Source organism: Pteropus medius, unplaced genomic scaffold, assembly GCF_902729225.1.
Source record: "Pteropus medius unplaced genomic scaffold, Ma_sr-lr_union100, whole genome shotgun sequence".
Taxonomy (NCBI): Eukaryota; Metazoa; Chordata; class Mammalia; order Chiroptera; family Pteropodidae; genus Pteropus; species Pteropus medius.
Genome location: NW_024349224.1, coordinates 3,730,114 through 3,754,655, shown reverse-complemented (window position 1 = coordinate 3,754,655; position 24,542 = coordinate 3,730,114). Strand labels below are relative to the sequence as shown.

General features: G+C 56.0%; 1 protein-coding gene across 6 annotated transcripts in view; it reads right to left on the bottom strand.

The window, feature by feature from the left end:
* NOD2 (nucleotide binding oligomerization domain containing 2) overlaps positions 1 to 24,542 on the bottom strand; it is a 32,310-nt gene that overhangs the window by 7,482 nt on the left and 286 nt on the right. For 2 of the 6 annotated variants that reach the window (XM_039880842.1, XM_039880847.1), the window contains exons 1-9: positions 19,289 to 19,876; positions 18,574 to 19,040; positions 12,521 to 12,626; positions 8,946 to 10,761; positions 5,456 to 5,539; positions 5,179 to 5,262; positions 2,997 to 3,080; positions 1,033 to 1,116; positions 481 to 564 (exon numbers count right to left, since the gene is read on the bottom strand). In XM_039880842.1, the coding sequence (XP_039736776.1) occupies positions 481 to 564; positions 1,033 to 1,116; positions 2,997 to 3,080; positions 5,179 to 5,262; positions 5,456 to 5,539; positions 8,946 to 10,761; positions 12,521 to 12,626; positions 18,574 to 19,040; positions 19,289 to 19,292 (2,813 nt within the window). In that variant the 5' untranslated portion in view covers positions 19,293 to 19,876. Of the gene's footprint in view, positions 1 to 480; positions 565 to 1,032; positions 1,117 to 2,996; positions 3,081 to 5,178; positions 5,263 to 5,455; positions 5,540 to 8,945; positions 10,762 to 12,520; positions 12,627 to 18,573; positions 19,041 to 19,288; positions 19,877 to 19,902; positions 20,586 to 24,402; positions 24,487 to 24,542 lie in introns of those variants that run through there. The other 4 variants (XM_039880843.1, XM_039880844.1, XM_039880845.1 and 1 more) reach the window with 4 other exon arrangements.

Sequence of the window (24,542 nt, the reverse complement as noted above, 5' to 3'; positions counted from 1 at the left end):
CTAGCAGCAGCGGCAACAGTAGCAATTACCGTCACTATGACAACCCGACACTTACGAAACACTGACACACAAGCAGCTCTTTATGGAAATTACCCGGTTTAATTCCTTCAGAAGTGTTTCATAGTGAGCAGGTTCACACCCTCATTGTATGTGGTGGAAACCTGAGGTTCAGAGGCCGTTGTTGAACTTGCCCGCCGTGAAGCTCCACCCACTTGATTCTAGAGTCTGTGCTCTCAGCCACTAGGCCACATGGAGGCAGTAAACCAACCAACCAACAAACCGTTACATACGACTAAACGAAGAGAATGAGCAGCTGTACCCCAGGCTCTCTAAGCTCCGCTCCACCCAGGACATTGAAAGACAAACGCCATCTTCGCGCACCCACTCCTTCATGCACCTTCGTCACGTCCAGGGAGGAGGCCAGGGAAGGAGGAAAGGCTGTCACCCGCCTCCCCAGAGCGCGGACGCGCCCGGACTCACCAGAGCTCTTCCAGGGCCACGTTCTTTTCCAGCATCGATGCCAGGGCCCGAGCACCTGTGCTGCCGATGTCGTTCCCCACCAGGCTGGACGGGACCGGGACAGAGGCGAGTCAGAGCGGGCAGGGACCGCGGAGCTGAGCTCGCCCGCGAAGGGCAGCCCGCACGGCCGCAGAGCCCGCTGCTCCTCGTCAGACATCACTAACTGATGCCCTGCTCTCTCCCACTGGGCGCCCGAAGCGGCCATGGAACCCCCCAGCCCGCCCCCCGACGTGGCACACTGGGCAGCTACTATTAGCGAGTGAAAGCTGGTCCTGGAGGTAAAATGTGCTCGATTCAGCCCAAGAGCTTCGATTTACAGCTAGGGAATCGAGGCCCTTGAGAGGAGAAGGAACAGCTCCTAAGTCACCCGGAAAGACTCGAGGGTCCTGCCTCTCATCTCACTGCCTAACCAGAGGTTAAAAGTGAAGTTCAGAGACCCTCCAAACTGGCCCAGGCTCCGCTCCCCTCGGCCTGGCTCCCTCTTGACAGCTGAGGGACGACAGGGAAGCTTACCTGAGCCACTTCAAGCTCTGGTGATCACCTACAGCTTCAGCCAAGGCCTGGGCCCCCTCGTCACCCACCTTGTTGCCCCAGAACCTGAAAAGTCCAACAGACAGTGTCGGCGAGTCCCTGCTGTGTGTTCTAGACAAGCACCAGTAATGTCCCTTCTTTCCGTGTCCCCAGCCCGAGGGGCAGGACCTCCGATCCCAGAGAGGTCTCTGTGGGGCTCCTAGGTCCCTGCACAGTGGACCTGCCTCCACGATTTTGGAGGGATGGCCAAACTTCACTCAGATTTTTCAGCGGCTTGAAATCAGACTTACAAGAACAGTAGAGGCCCCCACAGTGCAAAGCAGTGTGACAGGGGCAGGGAACTCACTCCCGTGGCAATTCGCATGGTGGCGACATTTTCCCCCCAACATTCAGGTCAGCCCTGCTTCCTGGAACTGCACATCAGTCCTTAACTACCCTCTGGCACCACCCAAAATGAGTCTGGCTCTCCTTCTGCAAGCCAGCTCGGCATCTCTCGCTCGTTCTTAATGCACCGTGCCCGGTGGGCACGGTGTCTAACTCCTGCGCCTTCTGGGCCACCCTCCTCAGCCCCCCTGTAACCTGGAAACACCCCTCGTCAAAGGTGGAGCCCAGCTCATCCCTCGATCCGTGGGACATTAGCCTGGACACGCTTGTGTACGAGAGAGCACAGACGGCTGAACTAGGGTGTTCGCTGCGTTTCCCTTCATATGTAAATATTCGCTGAGCTCCGGCTGGGTGCCAGCCCTGCCCTGTGCCCGGGGACAGGTCACGGCAACAGCGAAAACCCTGGCACCAACACGCGCCCAGCGAAGGAGATGACGGCATCTAACCAGCAGAGGACAAAGCGGCTATTGTTCAATGAGGTTGCACGATACGGAAAGATGCCTATAATATAGTGTTGAGAAGAAAGTGTCAGGTACCGAACAGTTTGTGTGATATAATAGAGTCTGGGGGTTTTAGCGCGGAGTCTGGCCCAGATAGGAGCCTTCATAAATACGTGTTGAAAGATAAACACCCCTGATGTGCCAGAGGTGACCTCGAACGGGAAAGAGCTTCGTGGGCGGTGGCCGCCCTTGTTCCAGACTCTGTGCCGCTTGGATGCAGCTTAGAAGAGGTGCTGGTGTCCCCAGCAATGCAGTCCCACTCCGGGCTCAAACTGAGCCTGTGGGCAACACGCCTGCCTGCGAAATGGGTTGGAACAGCTGGGCCCTAAGGTTATTCTCTCCTCCTACAGTCTTGGGTTCTAAGACCCCCAATTCTTGTCGCTGTGACCCCAGTTTACAATAGGGCAAGACAGGACAGGAGGGGGCTGCAGGGGACTGCACGGTACAACCCTAGCGGACTGTCACTCTGCCCAGCAAACAGGAAGCTCCACGCTGGGGGCCTGGGGCCTGTGGAGGTGCATTCCCAGCCGGTGCCTGACTCAGCTCCCTTCCCTGTCACGCTGGCATAGCTCCACGCAAGCAAGAGCTGGAAGGACCTGGGGAACCACCTCCCATCCTGGTCGCTAGCCTTCCCCGCTTCCTCCTCGTTCCTGGGTCCTCGCCAGGCTACGCGTCCTCTGGGCAGCTTTCTGAAACTGCTTACTCCTGGGCCCTGCATCTAGATATTTCATCTAATTAGTCCGGGGTGGGGCCCAGGCAATGGCATTCTTCAGAAGCTCCCAAGTGGTTCCAACGTGCAGACAGAGGGGAGAAGCAGAGCCTTAGCACCCACGAGGGCCAGCGGGCTTCCTGCCACCTAATCGCAGGCACCGCCCTCCCCCAGCCCTGGTGTCCTGAGCTTCCTGTTTATCTAATGAAAAGCAGGTGCTGAGGCAGCCGAGGGCCGCCCACTGGAGCCTGCACTGCCTCTGGGCCTTCTGGCCAATGAGTTGCACCTGCCCCCAAGTTCCCACAAGCCCCGTGCCCCTCCATGTGGCCCCCAGGTCCCAGGATCCAACCTACCCCAGGAACTGGAGGGAGGCGTTGGCCCTGAGCCCCTGGGCCAGCACCTGGGCTCCTGCGGCAGTGATGTGGTTGTTCCCCAGCCTGGAAGGGAAGACAGAAGAGGCTGAGAAAGCACACAGGACAGGAGGCCGGGTAGTGCCCTGCAGGCCTGGTCCGGACAGAGCAACCTGGACAAGCGCTGTGGGGACCTCTGTGCAGGACGCGGAGCCAGTCCCCCAGCGCCTGCCGCCCTCCGAGCCCAGGGAGCTTATACGATGGCTCCTGCGAGTTCGTTTTCTGCCAGCCAAGGGAAAGGAGTGGGGGAGGCAGGGACTGGTTTACGAAGCGGTGTGACAGGTATGGGCAGAAGCCACAGCAGGCAGCAGTCCTGGTGTTTCCCAGGAGAGCAGGTGACTCACTGTCACACCTTTTCCAGTCTTAGCCATCTGCTCCTGTAGGCCAGGCCCAGGGCCCCTGCAGCCTCCCTGGACTCAGTCCGCTCCCAAAGAGCGGGGGGCAGGCCCAGGGCTGGGAGGCAGCAAGGGACCCTGCTTCGGGTCCCGGCAGAGGCCGGGGAGGGGGTTTCGGAACTTCCAGACACTTCGAGAGTTTCAGAGAGGCCCTCAGGACTCATGCACAAACCCGGGCTTCCTGGAACAATAACACACTTTCATCTGCAAAGAACTTTCATACCCTTCAGCCGCTCTGACTCACAGTGACCCCCATGGGGCAGGTCTCATTACCCGCTTCGAGAAGGGGTGAGGTGGCCTCCCGGGGTGTGTGACCCAGGGCCCCAGCTCTGTGCTGGGGAGCCCCGTTGCACCAAGGCCCGCTTCCCATGGCCTGCTCCCAGCCAGAGGCGGGGAGACAGCCGCTGCCTCTGCTGGGCGCCCTGGCCGGGAGGACTCCCCGTGGGCTTCCTCTCGCTCACAGAGCCGCACTGCGTCTGAGCTGCGTCCCCCCCTCCCGCCCCCTCCCTCGGGCCAGAACTGGGTGGCATCTGTCAGCTCTCCAGCCTCTCCCAGCTCCTTCTCGGCTCCTCTCGGAGGCTCATCTAATTCCCCCTTGAGAGACTGGACTGACACAGATAAACACACTGAGAACGTAGGGGACTGTCCCACGATCTGTCACTCACTATATAAAGCTCTTGCTGTATACTGTGTATATGCCCGTTAACTCCATCGTCACGACACCTGGGAGGGAGCGATTATTACTGCGTCCATTTTACAGCAGGGGAAGCAGAGGCACACCGGGGGGCTGACCCAAGGTCACACAGCTAATGAGGATCAAATCTCAGGGATCCTGGGTTCAAATCCCCTGCCTCTCGACCACAACGCTCCATTAGCCAGCCCCCCGGCCTCCACGTCTGGCAGCTCCCTTCCCCGTCCCTGGGGTGCGGCCGGCCCGGGTCTCAGGTCTGTGCGTGGGGGTGGGGGTGGGGGAGGTGGTGGCAGCAGGAGACGTCCTCGGTACTGAAGAAGGCAGCTCTGGCGTGGGCCTAGCAGGCCAGCCCGAGCCCGAGCTACGTCGTCAGCACGTGCAACACAGCGGCTCCCACGCCCAAACCCAGCGCAGCAGGCAGGAAGAATGGCTGCAGGCATTCTTCACCGGGTTTTCTTTTTCTGCCTTGTCAGTCTAAGAGGCAATAAGGTCCCAGAGGGAAAGAGAAGCCAGGTCCAGCTGGGGACCGGCTGGAGGGACGATGTCGCGGTATCGATACGAGAGAGAATTCGGCTGAAGCCAGGAGGGTTGGGAGCAGAAATGCAGACTTCCCAGACCAGAGTGCGGACCCTGTACCCTGAGCCGCTGAGACCTTCTGAGGGCTTTTGGTAACTGGTGGCCTCAGCTGTGGTGGCAAATGACCGCTGCATGCCTCCCCGCACGGCACACACTCAGCGTATAGCCGGGAACTCGGTAACCCAGAGACCTTGTGACCTTCAGACACAGGGAAGGAAAAGGGCCTGAGGACCTTCTTCAGCCCTGGGGGTTAAAGGTCAAAGGGCAGGAAGCCCTCAGCAGAGCCATTCCAGAGTTTGCTGGGGAGGTCACGGCATTAGCAAAACCCTGCTCAAAAGGGGTTCGGCCGGGAGATCACAGGCCCAGCAATGGGCTGAGCGGGGCAGGGACCGGACTGTGCCGGCTGAGCTAAGGGGAAGAAAACAGTTCAACAGTTCACGGGGGACAGGAAGCCGAGGCTCACCTCAAGGCCAGGAAGTTCCGCCTGCACCCGAGCAGCCTGGCCATGGAGTGTGCACAGCCATCGGTCAGCTTGTTGTTGAACAGACTAGAACGTTCCGGGAGAGAGGAGACATGGAGACAAGGCACAGTGCACAGTGACCACCCAAACGCTCAGGACAGCAGCTGCCCTGCGCCCTGCAGCCACGCCAATACCCCGCCCAGCCCGTCGCTTGCTCACAGCTGCTCCCAGGGTTCTGGCCCGGAGTGAGGCTGGGGACACCGGGCCCAGGCCCACTTACGCTAACTTCTGCAGCTTCTCACAATGAAGGGCGTGTTCGATGAGCTTGCAGATGCCCCGGTCTGAGATGTTATTATCTCGCAGGCTAAAAAAAAAAACACCAAAAAAATATATTTGAAAACGAAGCTGATGAGAGAGAAAAAAAATGAACAAAACCCCAAAAGAGACCTTCACACATCTCCAAAGAGCCAGCATCTCTGCTTTCGAGAAATGCTGCAAGGCCCGGGCACCCCAGAAAAGAAGACTCCCCCCATCCCTGGCCGGGGTGCTGACGTCATGCAGTACGTAGGGGACGGCTCAGAAGTGCGGACCCAGAGCGCCCGCTAAAGCCCCCTGGGATCCTCAGGAAGTCACGAACCTAACCAGAGAAAGGGAAGGGGCGATCAGCAGCCTCTGAGGTGGGAGGGGGCTGCTGCCTGGGAAAGCAGACGAACTACTCCTGGGGGCAGGAGTGGATGCCACCGGCCAGGTGAGCAGGTGGCAGACCAAGTAGACCAGAGAGGCCGAAACGGTGGGAAACTCGCATTCAGGCTGCGGTTAGTGGGGCCCTGCCGTCCAGCCCTTCAGCCCAGTGACATCGCTCCCGCAGGCCCAGTCCTGCCTGGCAGGCCGCCTCCGACAGGCTTTTGGGCCCATGTTTCCAAAACTCATCTGATCTCAAGGTCTTCTGAAAGGATAACCTAAAATACAGACTCCCCGGACCCTCCCCGGGGCCGGCCATCCTGCCGTGCAGGGTGCGGCCCAGGGGTCTGTGTATTTTAACAGCTGTGTGCACGATTCTTCACTTTCAGACAAACTTGGGAGGCCCTGACTTAAAGCTCAGGCTCTGGAATCCGGCACCGTCTGCCACCAGGTAAGCCCTGGTGAGGATTTAAAGAGACAGTGCACATGAAGTTCTGTGAGCATCAGGCGCACAGTAAAAGCCACCCATACGGACGCTCCTCCGTTTGGACATGCCAGGGCTGCCCTGAACACCTAATTGTAACGGCACTGAACCCTCACAAGACCATGAAGTGGGCAGAGAGAAGGAAACTGAGGTGCAGACAGGTGAAGTGACTTGGTCACAGCTGCACGGCGTCTGGAGGATCTGGGCCAGACGGTGTCTCCAGAGCCTGCTCTTAACCACGGCGTCGCCGGCCCCTCTCTCAGTGATTTTCAGACTGCGGCTCACGAAATCAACTTCGAAGGCCACGGGCAGCATTTTTTGAATGGAAAAAGCGTAGGACAGAGGAAGGGAGCACAGCGTGGCGGAGTTCACAGGGGACGGTTGTTTTGTTTTTCAGTTTCACAAGCGCGTGCTGGCCTCTCTGTCCCTGTCACACCCACACGCAGGAAATGCCCCATCGTGCTGGCAGTTTCAGTACCGTGGGGGGGCGGGGCGGGTGAGGAGCGATGAACGAACGTGGTCAAGGCCTTTCATTGCTAACGGAGCTGGTTCCCACTGACCAGCAGTGTCCGTGGTGTGGCCTCTGTGCGTCAGAACCACTAGGAGTGTCTGAAACCACAGATTCCTGGGCCCCCACCCAGCCCTGGGGGGTGGGAGCCACTGAGGACGGCCCGAGAATCTGCACTGCCACAGCCCCTTTGCCCCTGAGGTCAGTGTCGCAGGAGCTGGAATGGGACCAGCCTCACCCTCCTCCGAAACGAGGCACGGGCCGGTCTCCATGGGCCCCCCGCACCGCGGGAGGCGGGGGGCTGTCATCCCCAGCGAGAAAGGGTCTGTTCATTTTAGGGATGCGTCTGTGAGGAGGGGTCTAAGAGGGTGGCCCAGGCCAGCGGCTCCTGACCCCGAGGTCCCCTCAGAGAGCTACGGGTCCGTAATGCAGAGAAATGCACGTTCCTATTCCCACCGGGCAAACCACTCCCACAGGCCAGTCTAGAAATTCCTGAGTGGAAACATCATGACTTCTCCTTCCTGGGAATATGAGCATTGCACTGGCCACTTGCATTTACCAGGCCACCTCCACTGTCTCCTACTCTGCCTGGCTCTCGGGCCTGGGGAGCTGATTCCCCAGGACCACGTCAGCAGGCACCCTGCTCTGGGTCCCTGTTGGTCAAGGCAAGAGTGGGGAGAGGGCCAGGTTGATCCCCCCAACCCCACCTTTCCAGGGCACTGCAACCTCAGGTGCTCGCGGGCAGCCCGCCCCCTACCTTCCTCCCAGCCAATAACTACTTCTTCCCCTGCCCCTCGCAGGCCCAGAGGATCACCCCCCAGCCCCGCCTCTGTCCCCTCCATTCCATCCCGGACACCTTTACCCCAGGACCCTGCACCAGCCATTTCTGCTCTTCCTAACTCCTGCCCCTGACCTTAGTAAACTGTCCCTTTATTAAACTCTTCATGGCATCTGTTTCCTCCTGATAGTCATATTTATAATATATATTAACTATATATGGTACACGTTAACTCCAGATGGTATGTCGTATTATTACATCCTATTTATAAACGTAGGACCACGGTCCCTATGTAAGGGACAAAAGACCACGGCACACTTTCTAGTACGCAGCTCTGTGTTTGCTCCACGCAGAAAAAAATCCTCGCTGCTCTGGCCTAGAGAAGGTATGTCATCCTAACAGTTTCCAGGCGAGATCTGTCCCTTGCTTAGGTCAAATAAAGTTGCCTGGGAGGCTGAGTAGATTTTCACTTTAAGCTACAACTTCTGCTTTCTCAAAGGTTATAAATAGAGAGCAGGACATCCCCCTTTCAAGGCTGGAAGGGAAGTTGGGGAGCCTACAGTGTGCTGGCCACCAGACCTGGGTACGCCCTCTGCCCTCGCCCGGCCCAAGGCATGGAGGGCAGCGGCTCACAGGTGCCAGGGCACTGACCTTCCGAAGGAGAAGCCTCACACCTTCTGATCAGGGGCTGAAAACCGTGTGGGTGACACCAAAACCTCACTTGGACACAGTACTCCGTAAGGAATGAAGGCACAGGCAAAACTCTGCAGCCACTTTCTCTCTCTGGGGCCCTGAAATCTCATCTCGGTGGGCTTTTAAAGTTTCTGACAGGGCACAAGTTGCCTGATTTGGGACGGTTCCTTTGCATGTGTCTTCATGGTTGTCATGGAGCCTCTGAAGCCCGCCCAGAGACAGGCTGCTTGCGAGGAGCAGGGACTCGTAACCAGAAAGACATGACTTGTGAACCTCTGCTCTGCCATTTCCTATGTGACCCCAGACAAGTTACTTGACATCTCTGAGCTTCAAGTCTGGGACGATGGGGGTAAGCACGTCTCTGCTACTGCCCAGGGTGGCTGTGGAGATGAAAAGAGGTAATTCAAGAAAGAGTGTGTCACAGGGCCTGTCACATAGGACGTGCTATGAATTATGGCTGTCATTCTCATATGGTTAAACAGGCTCAGACTGGGGAAGGGACCCGGCCAGGCCTGCACGGAAGGAACCGGGCCCGATCTCCCGGATCCCAGCACGGTGTTCCCGCACCTGCACCCCAATGGGGGCGGCCCCACTGTGCCCGGCCAGCGCGGCCCGGTGATACTCACTACAGAGCCTTGCAGACGCCGAGGCAGGGCAGCAGCTGCTCGACGCCCACGTCGCCCACGGAGTTGTGGTCCAGCTGCAAGGCCACGGGCTGCCGGAGGTGGCGCAGCACGAAGGCCAGGGCGGCGCACTCGGCAGGGCCCACGCCGCAAAAGGTCAGCTTGAGGTGCCCGACGTTCAGCCCACGCACGGCCTCCCGCGCCAGCCGCTCCTCCCGCATCTCATAGAGGCTCCGGATGAGCCAGACGAACCCCGGCATGGCGTGCATGCTCTTGGCCTCGCCCGGAACGGCCGGTGGGATGGTATGGAAGTGTGCGTGGAGGCTGCGGGCCAGGCACCTCCGGGCACAGGCCTGGCGCCGCAGCAGGGCCTTCTCGGACGCCTGACACTCGGCCAGCAGGACCCGGTGCTCCCGCGACACCAGCCCGGCCAGGAAGGCTGCTGTGATCTGCAGGTTGTGTGGCTCCGCCTCCTGCAGCAAAGCGGCCACACTGGCCTCCTCGCATCGCGAGTCGGGCATGCACAGCGTGGACAGCAGCCTGGCCAGCAGCGAGCTCCCCGGCTGGCGACCACCGAAGAGGTGTCTGAGCAAGGACGCCGGCAGCTCAGCACTGAGTGCGAGGTAGAAGGCGGCAAAGAAGCACTGGAACGTGATGTGCAGGAACTCCAGGGGGGCTGTGCTCCCGGGCGCACCCCTTTTGGCGTGCACCAGGAAGCCGAGAGAAACGTCCTCGCTGTCGACATGCGCCGCCTGGAGCTGCGGGGCGGAGAACACGTAGCAGCTCATGCCCAGGCCCCAGAGAGCCAGGCGGCCGAGGTGCAGGAGCGTGGGGAGCCTGCCTCGAAGCAGGCTGGGTCCCAGACCCTGACGGGCTGAGTCTGGGGGGGCGGCGTGCAGCAGGAAGTGCTGCAGGATCAGCAGGTACATGTCCGTGGTGGTCTTGGGGGACCCTCCGCCCTGCAGCAACAGTTCCTGGTGGCATTTGGACACCATCCACGAGAAGACGGGGAGGTGGCACAGACCATGCAGGGCTGAGGTCGCTCTGAGCAGGCCGATCAGGCGGTCGGCCACCCCCGGCTCGCGATGGCGCTTCCGCAGGTACAGTTCAATGCCGTCTTCCGAGAAGCCCTTGAGGGCGAGCTCGGCGCGCACGTACTTCCGGAGGAACGCCGACACGGCGGCCGGACGGCTGGTCAACACCTTGCGGGCGTTCTTCAGCAGGTTGCCCTGCAGAAGGTTGAACAGCAGATTCTGGACCGACATGGGGTCGGTCGGGGAGCAGTGACGCTCACGGTCCGTGAACCTGAACCTGAACTCGTCAAAGCCATCGAAGGTTAAGAGCACGCGGTCGGGGTGGTCCAGGAGGAACTGGAAGACCTCCTGTTGGCCAAGGTCAGGCCAGCAGCAATATTCAAAGAGCAGCGTCCGCACGGACAGAGGCTCTGCTATGCACTGCAGCTGCCGGCAGCTGAACGGGAAGACGAACAAAAACTCCTGGAAGTCCCGCCCCGTGGCCCACAGCAGGTGCAGCTGCTGCAGGAGCGTGCTCTTGCCGCTGCCCGCCTCGCCCACCACCAGCACGGTGTCCGCATCCTCGTTGAGGTGGCCACGGGTGCTGAAGAGGTCCTCCAGGCCCAGAGTGGCCGGGCTCTTTTGTGGGGGCTCAGCCGTGCCCACCTCTGTCCGGATCTCCAGAACATTCTCTGTGTATATTTCCTCCAGGCAAAGATTCTCTGCCCCATCGTAGGTGCTCAGGAAGCGAGACTGAGCAGAGACCGTGGCCCTCAGCTTGGCCACGTACTTCGTACACGCAGCATCTGGAAGACAGAGGAGGGGACGGACGACGTGGGACCATGCGGAAGACGGGACCTGACACAGGGCTGCGTGGGGTGGTGTGACCTCACGGATGGGAGAGAACAGACAGCTCTGCAAGCACAAGCTGCGGACCCTGAGGACAGTCGCATAACGTTCCTAAGCCTGTTTCCTCCCCTGTGGAGTGGAGGGGTGGAGGTCCCTACCTCGCAGGGTTTTGAGATGGATCAATTAAGATAATGCATGTCAAGTGCTTCATTCAGTGTCCAACACGAAGTAAGTGCTCGAAAGACATTAGCTAGTGCGATTATTGACCCCTGATGCCAGGAGGGGCTGCAGACTGGAAGGGGCGCGGGGCTGGGGTCGGGGGACTCGCATCCATATCTGCCCCCCATACCGACTGAGGGCCCGCGGTAAGCCCATTCCCCACGCAGCTTCAGGTGCATCTTCCCAAAGGGGAACAAGGTGTGAAGGCTTAGGAGCCCAGTTTCTGAAGTCAGACACACCTGAGCTTAAAACCCAGGTCCACATTAGCTTGGGCAAAAGCCACTTAGCTCTTCTGGCCTCGGTAAAAATGGGGCAGATCTACATTTTGAGGGACTGTTTCAAGAGGAAACGAGACAGAGGTGAGAAGAATCCCTGACGTGGTAAACTTTCAAAAATGGTGTTTATCATTATTATTAGTGGGTGTGATGGGTGCAACAATGGCGCCCCAAAGATGTCTCTATTCTAATCCTCGGATTCCGTGAACATGTTACTATTCTTGTAAAATAGACTGGACGGACGTGATTAAGTTAAAGGCATGGGGAGCTTATCCTGGGTTATCGGGGTGGGCCAAGCACTGGATGACCTCGGGGTCACTGGGGTGCCTGGGTCAGCCCTTGGACGAGACCTCCTGACCAAAAGCCACTTCCTCATGCTCTTCGCGCCACCTTCTGCGGGACGCGTCCCCACGTGTAGGGTGTGTCCTCGGCTCTGCTGCCTGTCCGTGGTCATCCCCACATCGATCTCGGCAGACCACTTTCGGTGTCAGGGGTGGGTTCTCCTTTCAGAAAATGGGGAAGTGGTGGACCAAGGCCCAGGTGGTCAGAGCCCAGTTCACTCCCGACTCACTGCCCCGACCGGGGCAGGCCTCAGAGCCCAGTTCACCCCCGACTCACTGCCCCCCGACCGGGCAGGATGCCTGGGATGTCCGAGCCCCTCCCGTGCCTGAGCTGGGTTGGTGACCGTGTGTAATGACAGACACCACGTTCCCTGAAGCCATTTGGTCCTTGCGTTTCTGACAGTAGCTCAATTGCAGAGATCGAGAGATGCCAGCCTTTCATGAAGTATACAAAATGTCTCATCACTATGTTGTACACCTGAAACTCATATAATATTGTCGGTCGACTGTAATTGAAAAGTAGATTTAAAAAGAAAAGAGATACTAGCCCTACACACATCTTTTTGGTACAGATAATGACAGTGTGGCACATAGGGAACACTTGTGGTCAGCCTTCAATACGCGGTAGCCCCGGTAACCATTCTGCGGGGCTGGAAGTCATCAAAGCCAACCCTGCTGTACACGTTCATCCTGTTAACCGTCCCAACAGCCCGGTGACACAGTGGTGGTCTTCTCCCCAAAATGAGAAAACCGGGTCTCAGGCTTGCACAGCCAGTAAGTGGGATTCTAACAAATGCGTCTCACCCTGGAGATTCTGCTCTTAACCGTGAATCTCCTCTGCCTTTCTTTCCTTGTCTGAGGAACTAAGAATATATCTATACCTTCGAAAGGCGGGGTCATCGGGACTGGTAATTCCTGAACATGCTGTAGAAGGAAGGCAGCCAATCCATTCACCTTCACGGCGGCAAGGTCGAGGAGCCTTCTCGCCTACGGGGAAAGAAAAGTCATTATTTTCCCCAGAAAGGCTGATGGAGACGTGAGCGAAGGTGTCTCATTAGGCAACTCTCTTCCAGAAAAGGCCAGAAGAACAGCCAAATGAAAACACGGTTAGAGAAGTCAGTACACAATTGGGTGGTGAAATAAATGAATGGTTGAACAGACACATCCCTCTCGAGACCCACTGAAAGAGTGAATAACAACAACAACAACAAAAGACATAAATCCATAACCTACGAGGATAGGAAAAATAATTCTGGAAGCTGGAGATGATTTGGAGAGAGCTGATTTAATCAAATCTTATGGCCTAAGATACCATCTCTGCACTTGACTCCCCAGTTTTCATCTCCAAGCCAAACAACCCCCCTGAACCTCGAACGTGCACATCTAACTGCCTACTTGCCATCTCCACATAGGTGTCTAATAATGCCTCCAACTTATACATACCCCAAACTAAACCCATACACACAAAACCTACAGCCTTCCTTGTCTTGGCTAATGCCACCTTCCAGCTGCTCAGCCCTAAAGTTTGGGAGTCATCCTCGATGGCTCTCCGCAATCCAGCAGCACATCTTGTTGGCTCCACCGTCAAAGTATATTCAGAACAGCAAAGGCCAGCAGAAATGTAATGCAAGATACGTACATATGTCATTTTAAATCTTCTAATAGCCACATTTTTTAAAAGTAAAAAAAAAAAATAGATAAAATTCATTTTAATCGTATATTTTATTTAACCCAATCTAGCTAAAAGATTACCATTTCAACATGTAATGAGGACGAAATAGCTAGGTATCTGGCATTCTTTTGCCATACTAACCATTAGAAACCTGGTGTGTGCTGTGCCCTCACAGAATCTCACTGTGGACCAGTCAGTTTCACGTGCTCACGGGCAACACGTGGCCAGTGTTGACCACACTGGACCCACAGCTATAGAGCCCGGCCCTTCTCCTCACCTCCTCCACCACCACCTGGTCCAAGCCGCCATCACGGCTCACCTGGACAATCGCGAAGGCCTGACTCGCCTCGCTGCTTCCAGCCCTGATCTACACCACAGCCAAGAGTAGATCTTTTAAAATAAAAGTATTTTCTTTTTCCATTCGGATCACACCTCTACTGTTACGAATGTCCCGAGAGTTCTGCCATTTTCTCAGCGTAAAGGCCCAAGTCCAGTGGTAACATACGAGGCCCTGAACAGACAAAAGTTGTGTCTACAACCGTCTGGACCCTGGCTCTTTCCCTGGCTTCATCTCCTACTCTTCACCTTTCTTATTCCACTCAACACACTGGCCTCGGGCTTTCTGGAAACATCAAGCACACTCTTACCTCCGGGCCTTTGCCCCGGCTGCCTCCTCTGGCCGGGCTGCCTTTCCCCCAGCTATTCACACGAGGTTCCTTCACCTCCCTCAAGTCTTTGTTCAGATTCCGCCTTCTCAGTGAGAACTTCCCAACCATTCTATTTAAAACTGCAATCGCTTACCCTCCGCCCCCTGCAACTCTCAATCTCCAGACTCTATTTTCTACAGCATGTGCCACCTTCTAACATACTCTGTCACTTGCTTCCCTTTGCTTACTGTCTATCTCCCCCCACTGGAATGTGAGCGTCTCCATGACAAGGATTCATATCCATTTTGCCCACTGAAGCATCCCCAACACCTAGAAGAGCTCCTGGCACAGAGTAGGCACTCAAGGGCTTGCTAAATGAATGAATAATAATAGACTGAGAAGGGCCCAGAAACCCGAATCCTAAGCCAACAACAGGCAGGTTAAAAAGCACATAATATACGTCTCAGAATTTGTAAACATCTCTAGAGCTTAGAGCCCCCAAGTACCTCTGGAACTGAAGGAATTGATTAAATTAAGTGGGGCTGAGGCAAAGTGCTTTATGAAACAGGCCTCTGGCTCCTCTTACGCACTCCAAGCCATAAAACAAGAACAGGATGCTATAATAAGAAACATTGAAAAATAGCTCTTTGAAATTACAAGGATGACAGCAAAAATTTTTTAAATTCAAGAGTTTAAAGATAAAGTTGAAGATATCGAACAGGAAGTAGAACAAAAGGACATGGAAATTTGACAAGAAGTAGAAGAAAATTAGAGGATCTGTCGAGGAGTTCTAAAATTGAAACAGTAGGAGTTCCATAAAAGAGAAAATAAGAAGAAACCAACTAATTGAGAAAATTTTCCGGGACATAAAGATATGCGTTTCCCTCTCCAAAGTGCCTCTTGGGCGCTCAGCACAACGGAAGAACACCAAGGCACATAACTGTGAAATTTCAGAATGTTAGAGACCAAAAGAAAAGTTCACGAGCTTCCGGGAAGAGTGATAAAATGGTTTCAGAGTTCCTCCAGCCACTCTGGAAGGGAGAAGATGCGGGAATAATGCTCTCAAAATTCTGAAGAAAAATGATGGCCGACCCAGAATTTTATATCTAGCCAAACAATCAACCAGATACAAGGGAACTTCAAGACATATAAGAGCTTAGAAATTCACATACTCCCATACATTCATTCTAAAGAACTGGCCCAGAAGACAGAATCTACCAAAATAGAGCAAACCAAGAAAAAGGAACACATATTTTTCAGGATACAGGAGGACTATGACGGGAAGTCTCAGGATGATGGTCCTAAGCTATAAGTGGATTGCCGCCGGTCCAGACGGATCACAGCGGTGACTCAAGACTCAGACACGTTGAGGGCCGTTATCTTCTCATGTCCATGCTATCATCCTTATCTACATTTGCCGATCTGCATCACAGGCTACTGTCATCCTTTCCCTCAAGGGCTGCTGCCTGAGTCAACAGGGCCTCATTTCACCCCACAGAGTGTTTAGCCCTATTCCTGGGGGCTGGAGGAGCCTTGGTCAAGTTTACGACTGAATATCCAGAACAGCCCACTTTCTCTGACCAAATTCCTGCTGGACATCCAGCCCCTGACTCACACCTGCCCTACCAGATCCGCTCGCTGTGGTGACTCCTGTATTTCCCAGGACTCGTGCATGACCTTGCCCACTGACTTCCCGGAAGGGGACCTTATAAACTCCCAGAGAAGGTGAAGCCAGACCGTGTCCCTGAGACCCTATTCAGCTTCTCTGCTCCTGGGAGCCTTCGTCCAAGAAGGAAAGGCAATACTGCCCTGTCCTGACACAGCTATGATTGTGCTTGCTACTCCATTTTTGAAAACAAAACAATATATCATTCGGGATTTATTTTATAAGGTATTGAAACGTTAAAGAAAAGCAAAGAAATGATTAATGCAAAAGTCAGGCTACTGAGTACCACTAGCAGTTGCCATTGAGGGAAACGGTACAGGTACTGGTAACATTCTACTTCTTCACCTGGGTGATAGGAATGCACATGTTTATACCGTACCATATGAAATCGTATACTTTTCTGTCGGCATGGTCCCTTTCCCAAGTTAAAAAATGTTTAAGCTAATACTGTGAAGGGGCCGAGCAATCAGTCTGACATCCTGGCCCTACCAACTTCAGCAGCTGTGTGCGTCAGATGGACAGCTGGTGTTACAGATGGTGTAGCCTCGGGTTTGCTAACCACCATTAGGCCCAGCTGAGCAAGTTTACTACATGAAGCCCCCACAGTTCATGACGCAGAGAGAAGAGCACAAGCTTTGGAGACAAATGGGCCTGGATTCAAATTCTACCTGGGCCACTTCCCAGACGGGTGATTTCGGCAGTTTCTTCATTGCAAAGAAGTAGTATAGCCACACTACCCCCCTGGGAGGTAGCTATGTGGCTTAAATGAGATAATACATGAAGAGGGTGCCTGGAACACAAGAACACGCACTCGGCAAATAGTAGCAACGGGTATTTTAGGGTGTTTTGTTTTATTCCATAGCATTTTCCAGGCCCCGACCTGCAATCCATGATGACCACCTCTCTAGCAAATAAACAAGGTCAGTTTATGAGAATGTACAAGACAGTCCTGGATTGGAGCGGGTACGTGAGTTGGATATAACACAAGTGCCACCCACACGGAATCAGAAATTCTGCCACTAAGGGAAGGCTACTGAGTTAGAGAATTACAGAAGGCCAGAGCTCAAAGGAAGCTCAGAGAAAGCTGGATTCTAAAAACTTAAACCTCAGACAGCCCAGACCCTTTGTAAACTGCTATGATCCTCAGCTCTCTCAACCCATCCTTTCTACGTGCTCAGCTCGCTCCCAGCGCTCGACATGTCTGCTGTCTCTCTAGCCCTTTCTTAAGATAGACTCACAGCTCATTTAAATACAGCGTTACTTCTTTCCTAAAATAAGCATTTAAGGTTATAAACATCCCTCTGCATTCTGCTTTGGCCATACCCCGTAAATTTCTATAAATCATATTTTCATCATCGTTTGGTTCTGAATATTTTCTGATTTCCACTTGTGATTTCTTCTTTGACTCATGAGTTATCCTGTTTTCTTTTCTTCAGTCAATCCAAATACGTCCTCTATTCATGTCCTGTCTCCTCCAGGCCCTCGGCTTCTAGGCTGCCTTCTCTAAACCCCTCAGAGCATCCAGAGCGACCACACTGTTGAACACTTGATCAAAAATGACGAGACACAAACCCTGTCACGTCCTATATGAGCTATTTCAATACCCCCCACCCCACCACCAGCAAATCACAAAGAACACCAAGATAGGTACAATAACTAACCTGTCTACTGTAATCCCCACAGAGCCAGGCTCAAGAAGTTGGCACTCGGGGTACAACTGTAGGTTTCACATGTGCTAATGAGAGGGGACCACACCATGTCTGCTCTGTGAGTACTTGGTCACCCTAAGTCAGCTTTGAAACACCATTGAAGACAGACTGTTTTTTTCTGTCGGTCTCAGCATAGGTTTATCTAAACTCACTTGGGCACCAATACATTTTTTTTCAAAATAGGCAAAAATAAAAACTTACAAGTCTCGCAATCCAGCCCATCCTAACACTGCAATGTAATTCCAATTCATTGATTCAATAATTCAGGTACTTCCTCAGCAACCACTTACTGAGTACTTATTATACACAAGGCACTCTGAGCACAATAAGCTTTAAGACAGAGGGTGATATGTGGTAGGCATCTAAATATTCTGGCTGAATAAATGAATGAGTCAATGAATGACGAATGATTGGGTCAAGGTGCCAGGTCCAGCACTGGCCCTCTCATTAACTACTGTGAGCGTACGCAAACCACTTTTCTGGGCCCCAATTTCCCAATGTATAGAGTGGGATGTTAATGACAGGAGGTCCGCGGGTCACCGTTTAGGGATAAATAATCCAGAGGGTTTCAAAAATACCCAACAGACACTTCTGTGTTCTTAAAGAATGGAATTTTCAGAGGGAGTTTTATTCCTACTTCGGGTATCTATGGTCTAATGCAATTTCACATCAGAAATCCTATGTGGGCATTTAAATTATATTAGTACACAGTGCGCTACATTAATTATTAAATGCAGATTTAAGTTAATGAATTTTTATGATCTGCTGAACTGTTAGCTGAAAACAGAAGGCAGGAAAAGTGTGCAGTGTGAAATACCACGATAACAGACTTGATAGCAGCCAGTAGAAATGTTCATGAGCGCCTACTATGTGCTTGACGCTGTCCGAAGTGTTACACAAATCAACTCACTGAATTCTCCCAAGGACCTTACAGATGAGGAAACTGAGGCAGGAGAGATTAAGGATAGAGAGTTTCCAGGGAGAGGCCTGCCATCACACAGGGCTGGCCTGAGCCTGTGTCATCCCTGGGGAAGCAGCCCTTGGCCATCAGGCGACACTTCCTCTCATGAGAAGTGGTGTGATACCGAATCTCAGAGCAACTTTTACCCGCCTGGCTGCCTCTGTAGGGGGTATCCCATGCCTCCCCACAGCACTGAGTTCACAAAGACAAATCATTCCTGGTGACAAAGCGGCACCCCTTTCCCGAGAATTCTCATGACCCAAGACGGAAGGGCCTCACCCTCTGGGATGACGTGAAGACGGGCAACCTGATTTCGTCACATTCGTACGGGCTGACGAAACCCCGCTCCTGTGCCCGGTCCAGCACTCCCTCCACGTGGCTGTAGAGTCTCCTGACGATGGCTGGCCGGTGACTCCGCAGGTCGCGGACGGGGTGGGATGAGTGGGGGTCCCAGTGGCCATGCAGCTTGGATGACCGGCTGTCGGCCCGGGTCTCCTGCACAGCTGCGAGGAGTTGTTCACAGGCCCAGGCACCCTTGTTCCAGACAGTGTCCAGGAGGCGCCTGGCCAAGTGGGAGAGGGGCTGGCCCAGGACGCTGAGGCCCTCATAGTCCTCCCAGGAGAGGACGTCCCAGGAGAGCAGCCAGTCCAGGACACTCTCGAAGCCCTCCAGGGACCCCGAGACCAGCAGCCCCACCAGCTGGCTCCTCTGTGCCTGGAAAGCCTCTTGCGCGCACATTTCACAACCTGGGGACGAGAGCGAGGTCAGTGCACGACTTCTCCGGAAGCAGGCGGGGGCGGAGGCAGTGCAGGGGGCCCGCCAGCTCCACCCAAGTCCGAGCCAGCCGTGGTTGCACCCGCAGACACCACCCAACCCAAGCTCCCTGTCAGACAAATGTACAAACTGAGGCCCAGAGAACACAAGAAACTGGCTCAAGGTGCCGCAGAGAGTCTGAAGCAGTAAGGAGTCAAGTCAAGACCCCTGGTGCCCATACCCATGTTTTATCCCTGGCTTAAGAGGTTTAAGAGTTTGGGGCCGATAGCGAGAGTCATGCCTCCCAAGGGATCTGGGAGTTAGTGTCTCCCGAGGGATCCGCGAGGCAGGTGAGCGGGCTCTTCCACGCTGGCTGGATTCAGGCCACAGCAGCGCTCTCTTCCATAACGGCTCATATTCATTGGGCACATCCGGCGTGCCGGGCACCACGCCAGATGCGCTCCTGTATGGATTCACTTACGGCTCCCATCCTCTCGGAAGCAGATGCTGTGATCAGCCCCCGGCTACAGATGAGAAGCTGAAGTACAGAGAGGCTAAGCGACCTGTACAAGGGCTGTCGTCTAGATGCGGTGGGGCTGGGATCGGAACCCAAGGACCGCAGCTCCAGAAGCAGCACGCCTTCAACTCCTTTATATCTGCGTTCCCCACAGGCGCCCCCGAGCCCCTGCCTGTGTAGGTAATCCTCTGCCACCCCAAGGGGCAGACCCAGAACGTTGCTATAAAGAGCCCCACCCAGCGAAGCAAACTATGCAGTTGGAAAGCTCACGGGCGCATAGACCCCGGTCATCACTGCGGCCTTCCCCACCGCCCCAGACCCTCCCCTCCCCGCCACACATTACAGGCTGTCGCCTCTGTCCACGCTGGATCGGGGCTCAGCCCTCAGCCTCTGGGTTCTGGGAAGCGAGGGGACGCAACCTCTCAGAGCTTCAAGGCCGGGGAGGGTCCCCAAGCGGCGGAGACTCTCTCAGCAGAGTCCGTGCTGCGACTGTCACAGGGTTCTGGTGTCACAGGGTGCCCAGACCAAAATGAAAGTGAAAGGGCCCAGGGCTGGAAGAGGAGGAGGCATGCCGGCTTCTGTTTCTTAAGCAGGGATGCTTCCCGATGCCGAGGAGCCCGGGGATTTCACAGCGTTCCTTGCGGTTGTCTGTGTGTCACCGTCCTTCGTGGCCTGAGTCAAAGCCTCGGTCTTTCTCGTCCTGGCATCTCTAAGCCTGGCACGGGGCGGGGCCCCGGAAAACACAGTGGGAATGTTCATGAATCAAAACCCCACGGAGGGAGGGGAGGGCCTGGAACATTCCGTGCCCGTCCTCAGATGCTGCCGGCGCTTAGGCCGGAAACCTTGTGCGGCCCGATGAGGGAACGGAGGCGGCGAGGTCGCCCACGCGTGTGGCAGCTGCGGGGACATCATCCCCAGTGCGGAGGCCACAGTAAACCGGGATCTGAAACAGTTCTCTCTGGCCAAGCTGGCTTCCTCCCCGTGCCCAGTGCCAAGCAGACGGGTCAAGAGGGCAGGGGTGGGGGGGCGGGGCGGGGAGAAAGGCAGCACGAAGAGCTCTGGGCTTTGGCCCTGGAGTGGTTCCCGGCTGTGGAAACACCGGCCCCCACCACCTCCGGCACCGGCGCCCTGGCCTGGATCCTAGGGAAAAGAACCCCCCACCCCTCCCTCGGGGAACAGCCCAGAAATGGGGTCAGCACGCTCCTTGGACCGACATGTGGAGGGCACATGGGCAGCTAGGAGTTAACGAAGCTGCAAAGCTGAGATAAGACAATGCCTGCTCCTCTCACCAGGGGATGCCCAAGAATGGACAGCGGCTTCTTCCTCTGGCTGAAGAGCTGAAGAGCCTGGACCCTCCCTCCCTTATCAGAGCTCATCAGGCTTGGCGGAGCGCGCGCAGCCAAGTCATCTGGGACAGGCTTGGAGCAGGAAGGGCAAGGCCGAGTGACACAGGACTGACAGGCCTATATCTGCCAGGGGAAACCCCAAAAGGCTGGGCAGGAAGCCCGAGCCAGCCAACCAGACGTCCAGAACTGGGTACTTCTTGGAGATACTGGCACGAAGCTTGTGCATCCACCGTGACCTGCACTCATGGGGACCTGAGACACAGTCAGAGACGTGCTCATCCACCGGGGACAAGCTTCGAGTAAGCGGGCCACTTCCCGAACACACCTAGTTTGGGGCAGCAGACGGCTGCTTAAGCCCCACACGCGCAACTAGTGACATCGGGGCTCTGTGGACACCAGGAAGGAGAGGCAGAGCCGAGCCACGCGGTCTGGTGCTCTGTCCTCCCGCCAGCAGCTGGAAAGTCCCATCTCTGCCCTGGGCCTCTTCAGGACACCTCAGAGCAGGGAGACTCCCCAAGGGCCAATTCTGCCAGCCTCCTGTCTCTGAGCTGTCCTACCTTTCCTTAAACATCCAAGAGGGAGGGCCTGGCTTTGCTGCTGTCCTCACGGACCAGGTCAGCAAGGGCCTATTATGTCTAACTTAAGTTCTTCTGCTTCAGTTTAAATCGAGAGAGAAAGAACACAGATGTCCATACATCCCCTATTTAATAAACACTGTCCCCAAAATCCTGCCTTTATCACGCTTTCCCCTTCGGGCAGAATGCGTCAGTCTGTTACCATGGCCTTTTCTCCTCTGCTTCAGTAACTACAATTCTGGAGTCATTTCAGTCTCTTTTCAAGGAAGGTGAGGCCCATGCATGCAGAGGAAGGGGCTCTCCTTGCTGAAACAGAGGGTCAAGCAAAAGAGACGACTCAAGAGGCCCCTCTCTTGTCCCCGAACCCAGGCCCAGTCCCTGACACCCCCTTCCTTGCTGAGAAGACAACCAGCCTGGTTTCTCGGGGCCCTGAGCCAGCTACATGCCAGACACGAAGGCTGCTGGGCCCCGGCAGCCAGGGCAGGGAGGGTGGACCTGGGAGGCGCGACTTCAGAATGGTCCCGGCTCTCGGCTGGGGCCAAGCCTCCCCTGGGACACTGGATCCGTCCCCTCGCCGCTGGCGGCCATCCTCCATCTGGCCCCTTCGCCAAGCTTCTCTCCAGGACAGCGCTTCCCGAGAGCCCACAAACAGACACTAAGTTGCCCCAAAAGTAAATCCCTGTCTCCACACCCCCTTCCCTCCAGGGTTTCAATCTCATTCCTCCGCCCTTCGCAGCAAGACGCCTTGTCCGTTGTCCTACTGCTGTCCCCAAGTCCTCCCCTCCCAGCCAGGGACCTCTGCACTGTTTGATTCTCAGTACCCGTCGCTCCCCCCGCCCCGACCCCTCGCAGTGCCTCCCGCGTCCCCATCCAGGACAGTCACCCTCTGATGTTTCCTCCCGTGGCTCCTTCTGTCACCCCAGCTAGTCCAGGGCTCCCCGCTTGCACCGCTCTTCTCTGCATCACTCTCTCCCTAAGCGAAATCACCTGCTTTTACAGCTTAAAATGCCCACTACATGGTGATGCCGTCCAAAATTTTATTTCCAGCTCTCACCTCCCCACTACACTTTTCCCAGCTGCCTCCTGGACATCTCCACTGCCTAATGCGCATCTCAGAGTCAGCGAGCACCAAGCCAAACCCCAGCCCCTCCCCCTAAGCAGCTCCCATCCCAGTCGGGGGCAGCTCCAAACTTCCGGGTGCTCAGGCCAAAACACCCTGCTTGGTCCTTCAATCTCCCTTTCTCTCGCATCCCAAGTCCTACCTGCCCGCCCTTCACAAGATGGCCCCAATCTGACATTTTACACCTCTATGCCATGGAGGGGGCGGGGCGGAGTATAAGCCCGCATGGCCTCTCCCCAGAATGACAACAGCGCTCCCCTCACTGGTCCCCCCTTCCGCTCTCAATGTCCCTACAGCCCATTCTCCCGCCCACAGCCAGCTAAACCTGCTAAGCCCTAAGTCAGACAGAGCAGGTGGCTCCTCTGCTCAAAGCCCTCTGTGGCTCTCAATGCGCTCAGCTGGAAAACCCTCAGAGTGGCTTTCGGGCCCCAGGCTGTGGGCCCCGCCTCCCCGCCCCTGACATTCTCCCACTGGCTCCTCACCTACCCTCCTCCAGCCACGAGGGCCCCTCCTGTTCCCAGAACAAGCCAGACCTGCTCCTGCCTGTCATGCTCCTGCCTGAGGGCCTTTGCACATGCCCTTCCCTGTGTGTGTACACTGTCCTTTCCCCCAGACTGTCACCCTGCACCTCCTTCGCTCAGTTGTCACCATCTCAGAGAGGCCACCCCTGAATCCCAAAACCCCACCTCCCTCACCTGCCTTATTAGAATATGAACTCCATGAGGGCAGGGAGTTTTATGGGATTTTTTTGTTTGTTTGTTTGTTTGTTTTTGTGCTATATCTCCAGGGTCTCACCTGGTGCATGGACAGAGATTGTTTGAATGAATAAAAGAATGGATTTACTCCGCATGGTTCCAGGAGGCAGAAGTGGAAGCCAGGGGCAGAATCAACAAACCACAGAGCGTAGCTGAGTGAAACACGAGCCACAGGGGACTGAACGGCAGGCGCCCGTGGGGGACGAGCTCACCACCAGGGCACACAGAGCACTGGGTGGGACCGGGGTGGGCTGCATGGGGTCCCTTCCAGCCTGAGACTGGCAAAGGGGACTTCAGGGTAGAGTGACTGGGACAGCAGAGCAGAGGCAGTGGCCAGGGAACAGCCCATGGGGAGACCAAGGCCAGGACGGGGAGAAGCCCAGGGGCTCAGGAAGAGGGAGAGACACCAGAGCCAACTCAGAGCCAGGGGTCCAGCTGTGGGATCCCCAAGTGGACTTGGGGGCTTTTCAGTTTGCTGGAAAGCAAGTAGGACCAGATGGCTGCTCCCCAACTTGAGGAGCAAAGGAGAGGGCCCCCTGGCACAGAGGGTGTGATGCTGGACAGGCCCGGGTGTGGGCCTTTCTGGCAGGGATGGGGGTGAGCAGAGGTCTCTGCAGCCCCCAAGGGAGAGGAGGAGGCAAGAGACCCCCATGAGAGATACCGAGCAGCAGGAAGCGCTAGAGACCGTCCGGGCACCCTCGTCTGCACCCACTCTCTTACAGGCATGGTAAAGATGGATGGGGAAACTGAGGCCGGGAGAGAGGAGGCCCCGCTGAGACCTGGAGCCTGGCCTCCTCATTCCCAGGCCCCGTGACCCGTGATCCTGCTGCTTCTCCCTCCACAGCCCTCCAGGGGGCTTCCCAACCTCCAGACGCCCCCTGTGCGCCTACCTTTCATCTAGACCCAGGAGCCCCCAAGGGGAACCGAGACAGCCTCCCCCTAAGCCGACTGGCCAAGAGGGTTCCGAAGCCAAGTGTTGGAGTCCCAGGGGCAGCCCCCGCACCCGGCACCCACCCCACGCTCCGGGCACCGGAGCACTCACCACGGGGCCGCCGGCGCCCCAATTCCTCCGCGCCGTCGGGGCCGTGACTCCCGGCGGGTCCTGGGCCCCGTGGGCTGGAGCGCTCGGCCCCGCCCCCGCCGTGTCCCCGCCCTGCGCTCGGCCCCGCCCACCGCGCTCGG